General features: G+C 36.4%; 1 protein-coding gene across 3 annotated transcripts in view; it reads right to left on the bottom strand.

The window, feature by feature from the left end:
• LOC149794395 (uncharacterized) overlaps positions 1-5,838 on the bottom strand; it is a 121,044-nt gene extending 115,206 nt beyond the window's left edge. For all 3 annotated transcript variants that reach the window (XR_016423023.1, XM_089968573.1, XM_089968574.1), the window contains exon 1: positions 5,727-5,838. Coding sequence is in view for 2 of the 3 variants with exons in the window: in XM_089968573.1 (XP_089824699.1) it covers positions 5,727-5,796 (70 nt within the window). In the remaining variant the exon portion in view is untranslated. The remainder of the gene's footprint in view (positions 1-5,726) is intronic.
• Positions 5,839-13,079: the final 7,241 nt, after the last annotated feature.

Genomic DNA, 13,079 nt, shown 5'->3' with positions numbered 1-13,079 from the left:
AGGGACATAGAAGTAGCATCTATTTTTCAAGTAGATTTACGCTTTGTACAACAATATCTAGGTCCCAACATTAAGACAAGTATATGCCATCATACGGATATTTTTTCGGTATTACCACGATATCAGAGTACCCCCACCCCCTTTTAAAACCTAGAATTAATATGGCTTCTGTTTATCGTTTCCTGCAACCATCAGAATTAAACTGGAAATTTAATGCATTTTAATATGTAACACAGAACAGCAACTAGGCATATATAGTATCTTGAAGGTCAGTGTCTTTATTTACTTGTTCACTGATCGGTAACTTTAAGACCCGCAATACCAGAGCAATCCGGGATGGGAGCGACTAATCACCCCAAGACTACCCCCAAGACTGTCAAAAAAGCACTCTCACCTACTCGGTATGCATATATTTTAAAAAATCAGCTAAACAAGTAATCAGTATAATTATGCATTGCATAATTATCGAGTAACATCAGTAGAGTTTTTCCTTGTTGGTCATCGCCAAAGGAAAGACCCCAAGACACCCAAAGACCCCAAGACTGTCCCAAAACACCCGCACTTACCTGGTATACATGAGCGTAAAACAGTATCAGACAGTGGCATTCTGGTCATGAAGCATACAAACTGATCACGAAAAAAGAATACATACAGTCAGGTGCTATCTGGCAAAAAATCTAATCATTGTTTTCTGTTAGTGGATAACTCGATAAATGTTAAGTTGATTGGAATCGAAGAAAAAATGTGAGTTTTATGACAGTTGTGGAATATGGGATTTCAAATGGAAACACAGTTAAATCAATATTTGTGGTTAAAAATGGACACTTGACAAATGTTATTGTTGGGTTTAATGCCATTTTTCAGCACACGATAGGCTATGCATGGTGGCCAGTATTAATGGAGGAGGAAGAATCCTGGAAAACCCCGGGAAGAACCATCGACCCATGAGAAGCTATTGGCAAGCTTTTTCACATAACCCACATTGGCAGAATCCTAGACTCGAACCCACACATACAGAGGTGAGATGGCAGTGATCCGTAACAGACAGCGCTTTAGACCACTTGGGGCCCCGATAAATGTTGAGCACAAAAATCAGAAGTACTACCTTAAGAAAAGATGCAAAAGTCGGATATACTGGGAACCTCTTGAACCACATCCTGCTGAGGAAAGCATTGTTGTCTTAAGCAGGTACTAATCTCAAAAGAAATCCAACTTTTAAGAAAAGGGTCTCATACTTTGTAAATAATGTTAATCAAACCTTGTGCAATGTTGCGCTGTTTGAATACCAAGGAATTCAACAAGTAACTTCACAATAACATGGGAAGGCATATTCTGGACAAACATTCACAAGAACAAGCCCAAAAACCATAGAAAAAATAAGCGAAAATTTGAACAAGCAGCAACCGAGAGAAATCTTTCATTACTTGAAAAAAGATGACTCCATGAATTGAGCATGTGACATCAGAATGATAGGAAACCAGAAGTATAATACACCACTCCCTCGATAACTCGCGCACATCGGGGTCCAGAAACATCGACCGCACTATAAGTGAGGCGCGAGTTATCGAGGGACCTATAAAATAAGCCCAAAACCAATAAAGTGATTGACGACATAACGGAGAAATAAGGGGGGGGGGTGTTGGCAGATTATACTGTTGAATACTAACTTTATAATCATTCTGAGATTAAATGTTAATAAATATCTCTTCATAACAGTGTACTTTATTATTTCCTCATAGGACAACATTAATTTCAGGATAAATTACAGTATATTGAGGCGATCATCGAAAACATTATTCCACGTGGTTTCCGTTCGCTTAACATGTGTAGCACTTCACACATTGTGTACTACGTCAGTAATTTTTATGTTGAATTGGATACATTCTAGTTTTATTGTTTGATCCAAATTAGACGTTCTTTTATATACAAAAGATCGACTCTTTTCGAGAAACAGTGTCAATCGAACGATAGATAGATAAATATTTTTAAATGTGATAGAAGTAAAATGGAAAACAAAAACAAACAAGGGTTAATCAGTACAGACGTATTTAATTGGTCTACAAATTTTAAAACAATGTAAATTAGAACAAGTTAATACTTGCCGTTAGTGCCACGCTTGACAAATATCAATTCACTTTTTGAAAAAATCAGTTATTTTTTTGTGTGTGTGTGTTGCTCCTTGGTTTCTCTGCCGCCGAGCAAAATCCCTCAGATTTCTCAACTGCATGAGCTTTACGTAGTCAACATTTTGGGTCTCCAGCCACCTTATGGCAATATCAAAATATTTGATTGCTTCCTGTACAGAGGGCCCACCCCCACGGGTGCAACATCTGCGTCTGCATCACTTTCAACACTTGTGTTACTCCAGTTAGAATCGTCTTCTGCTGCAAATTTGTTCGCTATAGAAATAATTATAGTTTCATCTGACATGTATTCGGCTGTGGGGCAATCAATGTCAGCACAAATCCACTCCTCCATATCAAGAGAAACGCCCGTCTCAGGACCATGAGTCTGTACGAATTTCTCCCAAACAGCCTCGGCATTAATGACATCAGTTTCACTGAAACATTCGAAGTCACTATCATCGTCGTTGTCTCTGTTACTGTTTTGCTTTACGTCAAAGGCAGCTCCAAGACCCTTATTCCAGCACCCGAGGTCTCTTGTAATCGATTTTTTTTAATGCAACAAACACTTCCCCAAGTTGTTGATCAAAACAAAGCCGGCATATACATGTAATTAGGTTCTCGCAGAAGTACTCACGGGTTTCGATGTGACGGTCGATTGACTCTTTTCATGTTTTCAATGAACATAATATGTTGTGATTATAATGTTTACACTGAAACGGAATTAAAGGATTAGAACGTGACTTTCACACAGGAAGACGTTTAACTGGTGTTTATTTCATTCTCTGTTGCCACCTGTTAGCATTTACAAGAAGTTTTCATTGATAGCTATTTCACCAGACTGTTTATTTACAGTATACTGACAACTATTTATCATAAAAACTTACATAATATATGATATCTTTAAACAGAGGTCTCGCTAGGATATTAAAACTGGGTCTTTCTGCCTCTGAAGTCAATCACTAAATATCGGTACATTTTCTCACTCGGCCGCTAGTCAAAGCCTTTGAACTAGCCGCCTAGCTCTTGCATCATGTTCTTTTTTTTTTAATGTACTCTTATAAAATGGCAACAGTACATCAAAGAGTCTTTCAGTCACTGAATTCTGTCATTGTAAATATCAGCACAGTTAACTGATCAACACATTTTCCCACAAAGCAGGTGGCTGAAACAGGACCGGCAAATCTTTGAATTTTCCCGCGCACCTATTACATGCATATGGAGGACTCCCGCCTCAGTGATTTTCTGCGTCCCAGATCAAAAAGTGGCGTCCAAATACGCGTAATTAAGCGTTTTCGAGATCTCTGAAATTAATTCTTCTTTAGAACTTGCAAATTTCAAAATATGAATTTACGGGCATTAATCACCATTTTCGATGATAAAACGAGCAATGTATCAAGGTTTAATTTATCAATTCTTATCGTAATTTTTTCAAGTTCAGCATATTTTAAAGACATTTTAAATACATTTTCTCTGGAAAAAATCGGGAGCCAAGACGGACACCGCGTTATAAGCGGGATCGCGAGTTATCCGGGCGCGAGTTATCGAGGGAGCGGTGTACCAGGAAAAGAGAAAAAAGCAACTGCGCAAGAAACACCAATGTAACTGATGACATTTTAGATGTGCTGGGAATGTTAAGTGAACACACTTATGTACAAACTGTGATACACAACAAATTACAAGTGCCATCAATTATCTGCTACACTAAAGAACAAACAAAGGATCTGAAACACTTCTTAACAAACACAAAGAACCAACTGATTGGCATTGACCGAACATTCGGTCTTGGAAACTTTTATGTGAAATTGTTGGTGTACAAAAATCAGAGTTGTGAGGAAAAATACAAATGACCATCCTATATTTCTTGGTCCTCTACTTCTGTACAAAGACGTGTCGTATAAAACATACAAAGCATTCCTGGAACATGTGGCAACAGACCTTGATAATGATGTGGAGACTATTGAAATGCGAATATCAGAGAATATGGAAATAGGCATTGACGACGAGAAATCTCTGACCAAGGCTATCGAATATGTGTTTCCTTCTGCTAGACGATATTTGTGCACAAAACATCTAAAAAATAATAATAAGTTTTACCTACAAAACAAGGTAGGAATTGACAAAGGTCGAGCATGATACAGTCATGAGGTCTCTGTTTGGTAACGAAGGTATCATGGATGCCAACACTACCATGGAGTTTGAAAGCTGCTCTGAAAAACATGAGCAATTAATAAAAGAAAAGTTTGACAGCTTCGAACAATACTATGTGAATAATCTAAAACCAAGACTTTGAAAATTCATGTTTGAACCAAATCGGCAGAACAAAGAAAACAAACACTGGACCAATAACAACACAGAGTCCATCAATAATATTAAAAAGGTTTCGGCTGACTGAAAGCCTAAACATACTAGAGATTTAATAAACAAACTTTACTGCATTACAAGCTTGCATTTTATGGATTATAGAAGTTCTCTACATGACACAGGAAAGTATAAACTTGTAATGAAGAACGAATCTACCGTGTTCATGATGCAGTCTGGGGTTGCAAGTCTGAAGAAGAAAAAAATGAACTCTTCCAAAATTTTCTCGTGGACTCAAAACATAGGCAAATTAAAAAATTCATAAAATCAAAAGATGGGAAATTTTCAGTCATTAAATAAGGCAAAAGGAATTGCATGTAAAGTGGGACAGCGATGGCGTCCCATGATCAAAAGGACAAAAAAGCGATGATTGTGTTCTTTGAGACGTCATCATAAATGATACCAAAAAGGAAAATCAACAATGAGAAATGTACTCAATATCTAATACAAATGGAAGAAAAAAAAAATGAAAAGAACAAAAAACAAACAAAAACGAAGAACATCAATAAAAATAGGCCATGGAAAGAGCGCCTCCTTGTGGTGTGGCCTGGATACATATGGATAAATGAAAATAAAATGAGCATTTAATTACTTTGCAATGCATTTGTTGTTCATTTATCCATATGTAACAGAACGCTCTTATTCAGTACTTAGATGCACGAACGATAACTCTTCGCCACTGTGGTGGACTAGGTCAGCTTAAAACATTTCTCGGATTTTTAATTTTCAATTCTGGTGTATTTAAGATTAAATTAACCTATTTTCTGGTCAAGTGATAATGTGTCTTGAGGTGTCATAGGGTCTTTCCTTTGGCGATGACCGACAAGGGTAAAAACTCTACTGATGTTAAACAATAATTATGCAATGCGTAGTTATACTTTTTACTTTTTATTTATTTAATTGTATATATTTATACTGGGTAGGTGAGTGTTTTGGGACAGTCTTGGGGTGTTTAGTTGGACCGATCCGGGATACATGTTTTATTTTCACGTATTCTTTCACACACACACACACATACACACACACGCACGCGCGCACTTAGAAGTGTTACAGAATATTTAACTTAATAAAATATTACTAGTATCATAAGTTTTAGCCATTTTTTCATAAAATGTACCATCCCCCACCCACCTGTACTGACTTGTGCATTAACAAATAGACCTGAATTAACGTCAGCTACGTTAAAATGTGATTACCCTTAACACAACAACACAAATAAATAATTATTCTCACAATCTTTACCTGATACAATAAACAAAAGCTGTACAAAGCAGCACACTAGTATTCTCCGAATCATTTTCTCTAAGTTCATCGTAAATTTCAAACTTTTAATGGCGGTCCATCAACAACAGTGACCTTAACCTAACTGTATTCTTCCGCCAGGTGTACAAGCTGTAATTTTGTCAATATCTTATTGTTAATAATTTGAAAATCTTTTAAGGATGTAACAATTCAAAAAACAATAATTTCGAGAGCATGTATTGTATATTTTGTTTGTTTTTCTAATTTTCCATATAATTGTAAAAATGGGCTAATTTTGCGAGAGTGACTGGGTCGAAGTAAACACATGTGAGTCACAAACACCAGGTAAGCCTAACATTCCAACAGAAGGCAAACCAAACGTTTTCACTGTTTACGGTGTTGTTATGCATAGTCGAAGAAAGAGTAGAGTTTATCATTTGTTAATTAATATATAATTTCAGTCAGTTTTTGAACGGACGATTCAGTTTTATATCGCACATGTTAGTTTTAAGATATTGGATTCCGTATTAACATTCATCGATGTAATCATGTGACTATTGACAAGAACACTATCGATTAATACAACTATAACGATATCTTGAAAACATTTAACTTCAGTGTGCCCCACATTCCGGAATGTACCTATATATCTGTCTCACTTCAGGGACAGTATATCACACATTATGTAATGTTATTTTTTTTAAAATCACACAGGTCATGCATGTGCATTTACTCATCGTTAAAGGCACAGTTATAGTGCATGGTGTATGTAATTTTATGCATTGTAAACATAATGAAACTTATTTAATGTGGCAAATTATAAGCTGAAATCATGCACAAAAACCTAATGTTTGTGAAGATTTAATCAGTCAATTGTTAAATAAACAAGACAAATTTTATTTCGGTGGGGGGGGGGGGGGCTGCATTAATTCAAACTTAAAGATTACAAATTGCCACGGAATCTCACGTGACCACATAAATCACGTGATTGTAATTTAAATATCTAGAGTAAACAAAAATGGCGAGGGAGTACACACGTAAAGGTCGCGTTCCGAAAGGAAACGTCGAAGAGTTGTCAGAGAAACCGATACTCCTTCTTGAGAAGTCAAGTCATCAATTTTTCAGCTACAATAGCGCGTACGAAACAAACTGCACGTAAGTCCACAGGACGAAGGATGAATTAGCAGAAAGTTTTCTACAGTTTGGCTGTACTGCTCCGGTGGCCTAGTGGTTAGAACGTCAGCCTCATGCAGGAGGTAGTGGGTTCGATCCCCGGCCGAGTCATACCAAAAACTTATAAAAATGGTACTAACAGCTGCCTCGTTTGGCGTTCAGCATTAAGAAGTTAGTGTTAGGACTGGTCGGTCTGGTGTCAGGGTAATGTGGCTGGGTGGGACATGCTACATGTCTGCAGCACGATACCCCAGTACCAGACATCACTATACACAGCCACATAGCTGCCACATATCGTAGCGATATGACTGAAACATTCTTAAAGCTACGTTAAAAATCAAAATCACACACACACAGAGGAATAGATAACTATACAAAATCTACAAGTGTTTAAATACTATTTTGAACTGTTGAGAAACAAGTGAAGCAACCTTAGTGAGAAGCACGACCTGCACGTGGAAAATGGTGTCAAACAAGGAACTTACAGAACTGGAGAAATTAGAAATCAGAACTAAAGGCATAGAAACAGAAAATGGTGACTTCTTAGAGTGTGCATATAAGGAGGGCAGACAGGAGATTGACTTGATCGTCATGCCCTTTGAAAAGAGACCAATCATGGCAACCATTATGGCAGTCTTACAACTAATGAATAAGGACTTTGTCATTCTGATAGAATCGCTAAAAAGAAAAGGATTTAAAGGATATATCTTACGACATAAGGGAACGATGCCCATACTACCATTGGAGGAAATGACAATCGGAGGGGAGAAAGTGCTGATGAAAGAACCCCTACCAATACTAAAATAATAACAAAGAAAACAGCAGAATTACACCTGTCAGATATACCAATGGAAATCCTCTTACAGGCAACGATATAGAGATTTGAAGGGACGTTCAAAATAAAGGTGATGAAAGTGAGAATGGACATTATTCCCCTTACTCGTATCAAAAATGAGATAAGGATATAAAAGAATAGAAAAAACTGAAATAATAAAAATGAAGCCAGCATTTTTCTTGCATGGCTCCTTAACCAAATCCTTGGTACAAAGGATGCATCCACCACAGAAAGTGCAACAGATATGGGAATACATGATACACACCACACACATACCCAGAGACCAAATATGAGAGAAAGCAAGAAGTTTTTGTATCGGACATGATTATTTTCCCGAACCTAAAACAACAAGAGCAGCAGAAACAAAAACAACAAATACAGGTCCCTAATTAAAAAGAACAAAAGCAGCAAGAACATCGGAACACGAAGCAAGAAAAGAAACAACAAGAAAACCAAAAAACTGCAAGACCAACAACAGAAACACAAGCAGAAATAGCGACAACAAGAACAACACAAAATAGGGAAAACATTAGAAGAATTAATTGAAGAACAACTGAACAAAAAACTGGCACCAATTGTTGCACCAAGAACAAGAACAACAGCAAAAACAATAGCAAGGACAGTACCACAAACGGGAGAAAAGAAACCAACATGAATGACAATAATGGATGAACAAGAAATGGAAATGGAAAGAACTAAAACGAGAGCCAGAAGGAGACACAAAAGACAAGAGGAACAAAAGATGATTGAAACTTACTTATTGGACTTTGACGAATACTTAGAATAAAATATTTTTTTTTAAAAAAAAAAGATCAGCAAGGACAAAACTGACTTGATAAATGAAATATCTGAAACAAAGAAAATATACTTTTTTAAAAATCTTTTCAATTGAAAACATGTATACCACACATCAGTTCTATAATGTTTAGTCATACATGTAAGACCTTGATGCTGATATTTATGTTTTGGGCGTCATGCACTAAAACAAAACCAACATGTGCTATGTCTTACATTGTAGGACTATATAAAGTTAAGCTTTGGCAACAATACAAGTGGGACAGGGGACCTCCCTTAACTGGTCTAAGAAGATCAAACAAGGGAGACCCCCCCCCCCAATAAAAGACTGAATGTAGCTTATCAAGAGTTCATCTTGGGGACCAGATTGTTCGATAGAGAGCATTGATGGAGGAGTTAGAAACTGTCATTCAACACATAATCGCCGAAGTTATTGGACAGCAAAGCCACTGTATACATCATTATATAATAAAGTGTTCTGTACTTGTCATCACCAAGGCCCAGCTAACCATGGTGTACCAGATAGCGATCAATCTAGTGGACATAGTGGACAAATACCTGGCCCTAGCATACAACCAAACTAGAGCAAACCACAGGAAAAAGTTCCAATTAATGTCGGCATCGACACATTGTTTCGAGTTCACCTCCTTCCCATTACAATAGGAACGTGGAACAAATTACCATGATTAATTGCAGACGCTTCTGACTTGGTATCTCACAAGCAGGAGCTTTTCAAAATCACATTCTAATGAACTAGTCAGCTACAAGTAAGACCTAGTTATTATCAAGGCTATGCAGGTTGAGGTTCATTATCTCATCGCCGCTGCGGTAGCCGGATTGGTCCGAGTATGAAGGGGCGAAACTTAAACTGACACTATTTTACTTATTTCTATCTTTCCTATCAGTACTCATCTGACTCGTATTACTTCCATCATTACTTTATCTTTGACAACGCACCACCCGTTGCTTAACAGTCAAGTGTGACTGTGTTAACGTTATTTATAAATAGATTTGTCTTGCTGCTGTGTTCGAAAGCACATTTTAATTTTTATTACTATTATTTTTATTGGACAAGAATTTGATTTGCTTTGTAAGATTCCACAACTCTATATGCTCGGATGGTCGATATTTCACTCAGTGACTGTGGTGTGTGGAGAATGGTGGAGAACTCGCCTTGGAGAACTCATCCCCGATGTAAGTTGAAGTCGCTCCATGGTGATTGGAGAAGTCACCCCATTGTGTCTGGAGAAATCGCCCCAGAGATCATAGATACTATTTGAGGTGTATTTTCCCTCGTCGTTACCGCTTTATTATATCGTCTTTTGAATTATTCTACAGTGGAACATGTCTTGAAAGACCACCCCTTCTGTCAAAACATATTGGTCTCTCATGACAGGTGGTCTCTCATGACAGGTGGTCTCTCATAACAGGTCATAACACTATATAATCATTAAATCTGTACATGCAGAACCTGGTTCCACAAGACAGGTGGTCTCTCAGCAGTGGTCTCTCAACACAGGTTTTACTATATTACTTGAGATTATAATTCATGGTGATTAACATCACACTGAAATTCGAATATAAACCCCCTCCTTCTTTTTCTATACTTAGACCCTGTATATATCGAACCATTATTACCGGTCATCGTGGAATCGCAGTTTACTGTTGTTGATACTGTTTAGTACGGTCACCATAATTATATGTGTGGTGTCCAAAATGGTACTAAAATTCAGCTCATCCCCATTTATTACATCATATATGAGACTATTTTATTGTTTCCTAATTTCCCTCATAAATGTTTTCTCCATCTATCAAAAAAAAAAACAAAAAAAAACAAAAAAAAAAACAGAACCTTCTTTGTAACTATTAAACTATTTTAAATGAACCCCATTATTTTCAATGGAATTTAATCTTTGCCTCTAATTTTAGTTATATCTAAATTATGTCACCAAATACCTTTGTTTAATAGAAACAAACATGGGTTAGAATAGCTGAAACACGTGGGGATTATCTGAAGGTTGCACTCCACCTGTTCGTCCACTAATATCATTGACGAGCATCAGCACACTCTTCCCCCATCAACTATGTCAAATGTTTAGTGAGATGTCAAAGCTGGAGAAAGCCCTAGTTAACTTTTTATGAAGAATTGACTAAAATAAATGCTTCAGTGCTCACGGTTTGAAACATGCTATTATCACCAGAACATTCTGTTCAAAATAATACTAATTCTTGACACACTGAATATTACCCTTGTGTTTTCTTGATGCACGATATGTCGGCCTATTCTGCGTATGTCTTTGAAAATATGTAATATTTATGCATCGGTCTATGAAAATGGAATACATTACTTTATATTCATTCCTTCAGCACGCTAAACGAGGAACTTGGTCAGGTTTGTAGATCTTTTTAGAAAATTCAAGTAACAATTGCACAAAATGGCAAGAGATATTAAGCAAACTAAACCATTGTATTTTAAATTGGAAAAGTTTAACATTTATAAATTTAATTTAATTTGTTATTAAGTTAAGAGAGACAATGAATAGTATATAGTATGTATGTATTTAAAACGAGTTCTCCATAGGGCGAGTTCTCCCAATGCGAGTTCTCCACGGGGCGAGTTCTCCATGTACTGGTGGAGAGGGGTATCTAACAGCATGTGCAGTCCATTTATATCGATATTCTCTCTCTCTCTCTCTCTCTCTCTCACACACACACACACACACACCTTGGCATAATGGGACAAGCACATTGCTTGCAGCAAAGGTCAATAACCCGTGCATGTAATTGTGCAGAACAAATAATACATGTTTGATATTTATAGTGTTTTCTAGAGCTGATTGTAAAACTGATTCTGTAAATGTTTCCTCTCTGATGTTTAGGATCGTCTGGATGCTAAGATTTATTGTGCATCTTTCAACTACAAGTAAATTCATTATAAAGCACTGAAATAGCAACAATTATGAAAGGATCTCTAGTCATGATAGGAAAGGATGGTATAGTGTTATCAGAGTATAAAGGAGTCACGGTACTAATTTAACTCCCATAGTAAACATATGGAAACACCATCATATTCAAAATTCAATAACTTAAAATTTCTGGGTGCTGATGATCAGATTTATATTTCTCCTTGCACAACTATCATTGGTGCAAGCTTCTGTGTGGAGAACACCATATGTTATTGATTCTGCATCAAATGAATCAGGTGCTACTTTCATTATTGAGTACTCCTAAGTCAAGCCTGTAAAAATACTAAAATTGCATCAATAGAATTTTGTCTATATTTTTTTATAATTACAGATAGGATAAGCTCTCAAAAGATATTTTTACTAACATTTAAATTTTCATTATTAACCAAGTATGGACCACCGAACCCGTATATACTCTGTTATTTGTTCACCCATTTCTAGACTGGTTCACAGTTCTTCCGTATAATTAGTACCGTGTGTCCTAAAGGTGCCAGGCTGCCATTGTTATGTTTTTAGTTATTATTAAGGTAGTTTTATTTATGTGAAAAAATAATCATATTTGTTACCATAATGCATTCTTGCTGAAATTAAGTAAATTGGTTTTAAATATTGACTTGGCTAATACAGAACATAGAAATAGATTCAAATTATAAGTTATAAACAAAAAAAAATTGTTAAATTTGTTTAAGTTACAAAAAATATAGCAACAGAAGTACCCAAGCATGCAGAACCAATGGCCACTGCATCAACATGCTTCACATAATCTCATGGTTCAGTCCTTTAGCAACACACAGAGAGAAAGACACGTTGCGTATCTAAAGTGTTGGCTGTTGAGTGAGGAAGTTTATATTTATAATGTTCTTGTAATTTTTTAATTTTGTTTTTGGTGTCTGCAACTGTCATTCCACTGAAAACAATAGTGTGACAAATTCAACGCTGATAAAGTTTATTTAAAAAATGTGCCAGTATTTAAAGTCCCCAAAATATGATTTTATTTATAAGAAGAAGAAGAAAATACCATGAGGTTAGCTTTCTCTGGTTTACTTTGTTTTTGTTAGAGGAATAGGTCGCCCACTTCGCCTGACAGTGTGACCCCAGTAAAACTAAACTGGAATTCACAGCTATTTTCTCCACCTTCTTCTTCCTGTAATGTTCTGGAAATGCAGTGTGACCCCGCTATAGCACGATCTGTTATAATACATTTCGGATATATCACGATTTTGGGGAATAAATCATGTATGAATTCTAATAGAAGACGATTGTGGCATGACTCGTGCAATTTCATATACATGTATTTTTCAAATACATAAGCAAAGTTTTTCTTTCTAAAAGTACGAAAAATAACGTGTGAAAAGTTTATTTAGGGATCACGCTGGCTTCCCCAATATCGCAGATAGCGTGCTACAGCGGGGTCACACTATATAACATATCATCATGCAAAGTTATATCACCTTGATTTTTCCAGGGAGTGTGAGTTTCAAGATGGAGACAGTATATTCATTATGCTACGTACAAAGATATCCGAGCACTCATATATCATAATGAAACACTCAAGGTATTTCATATTAATAAAAATAAATGTCT

Source organism: Sinohyriopsis cumingii, chromosome 8, assembly GCF_028554795.1.
Source record: "Sinohyriopsis cumingii isolate HCF-2022 chromosome 8, ASM2855479v2, whole genome shotgun sequence".
NCBI lineage: Eukaryota > Metazoa > Mollusca > Bivalvia > Unionida > Unionidae > Sinohyriopsis > Sinohyriopsis cumingii.
This window is presented reverse-complemented; position numbering and strand designations above follow the sequence as displayed.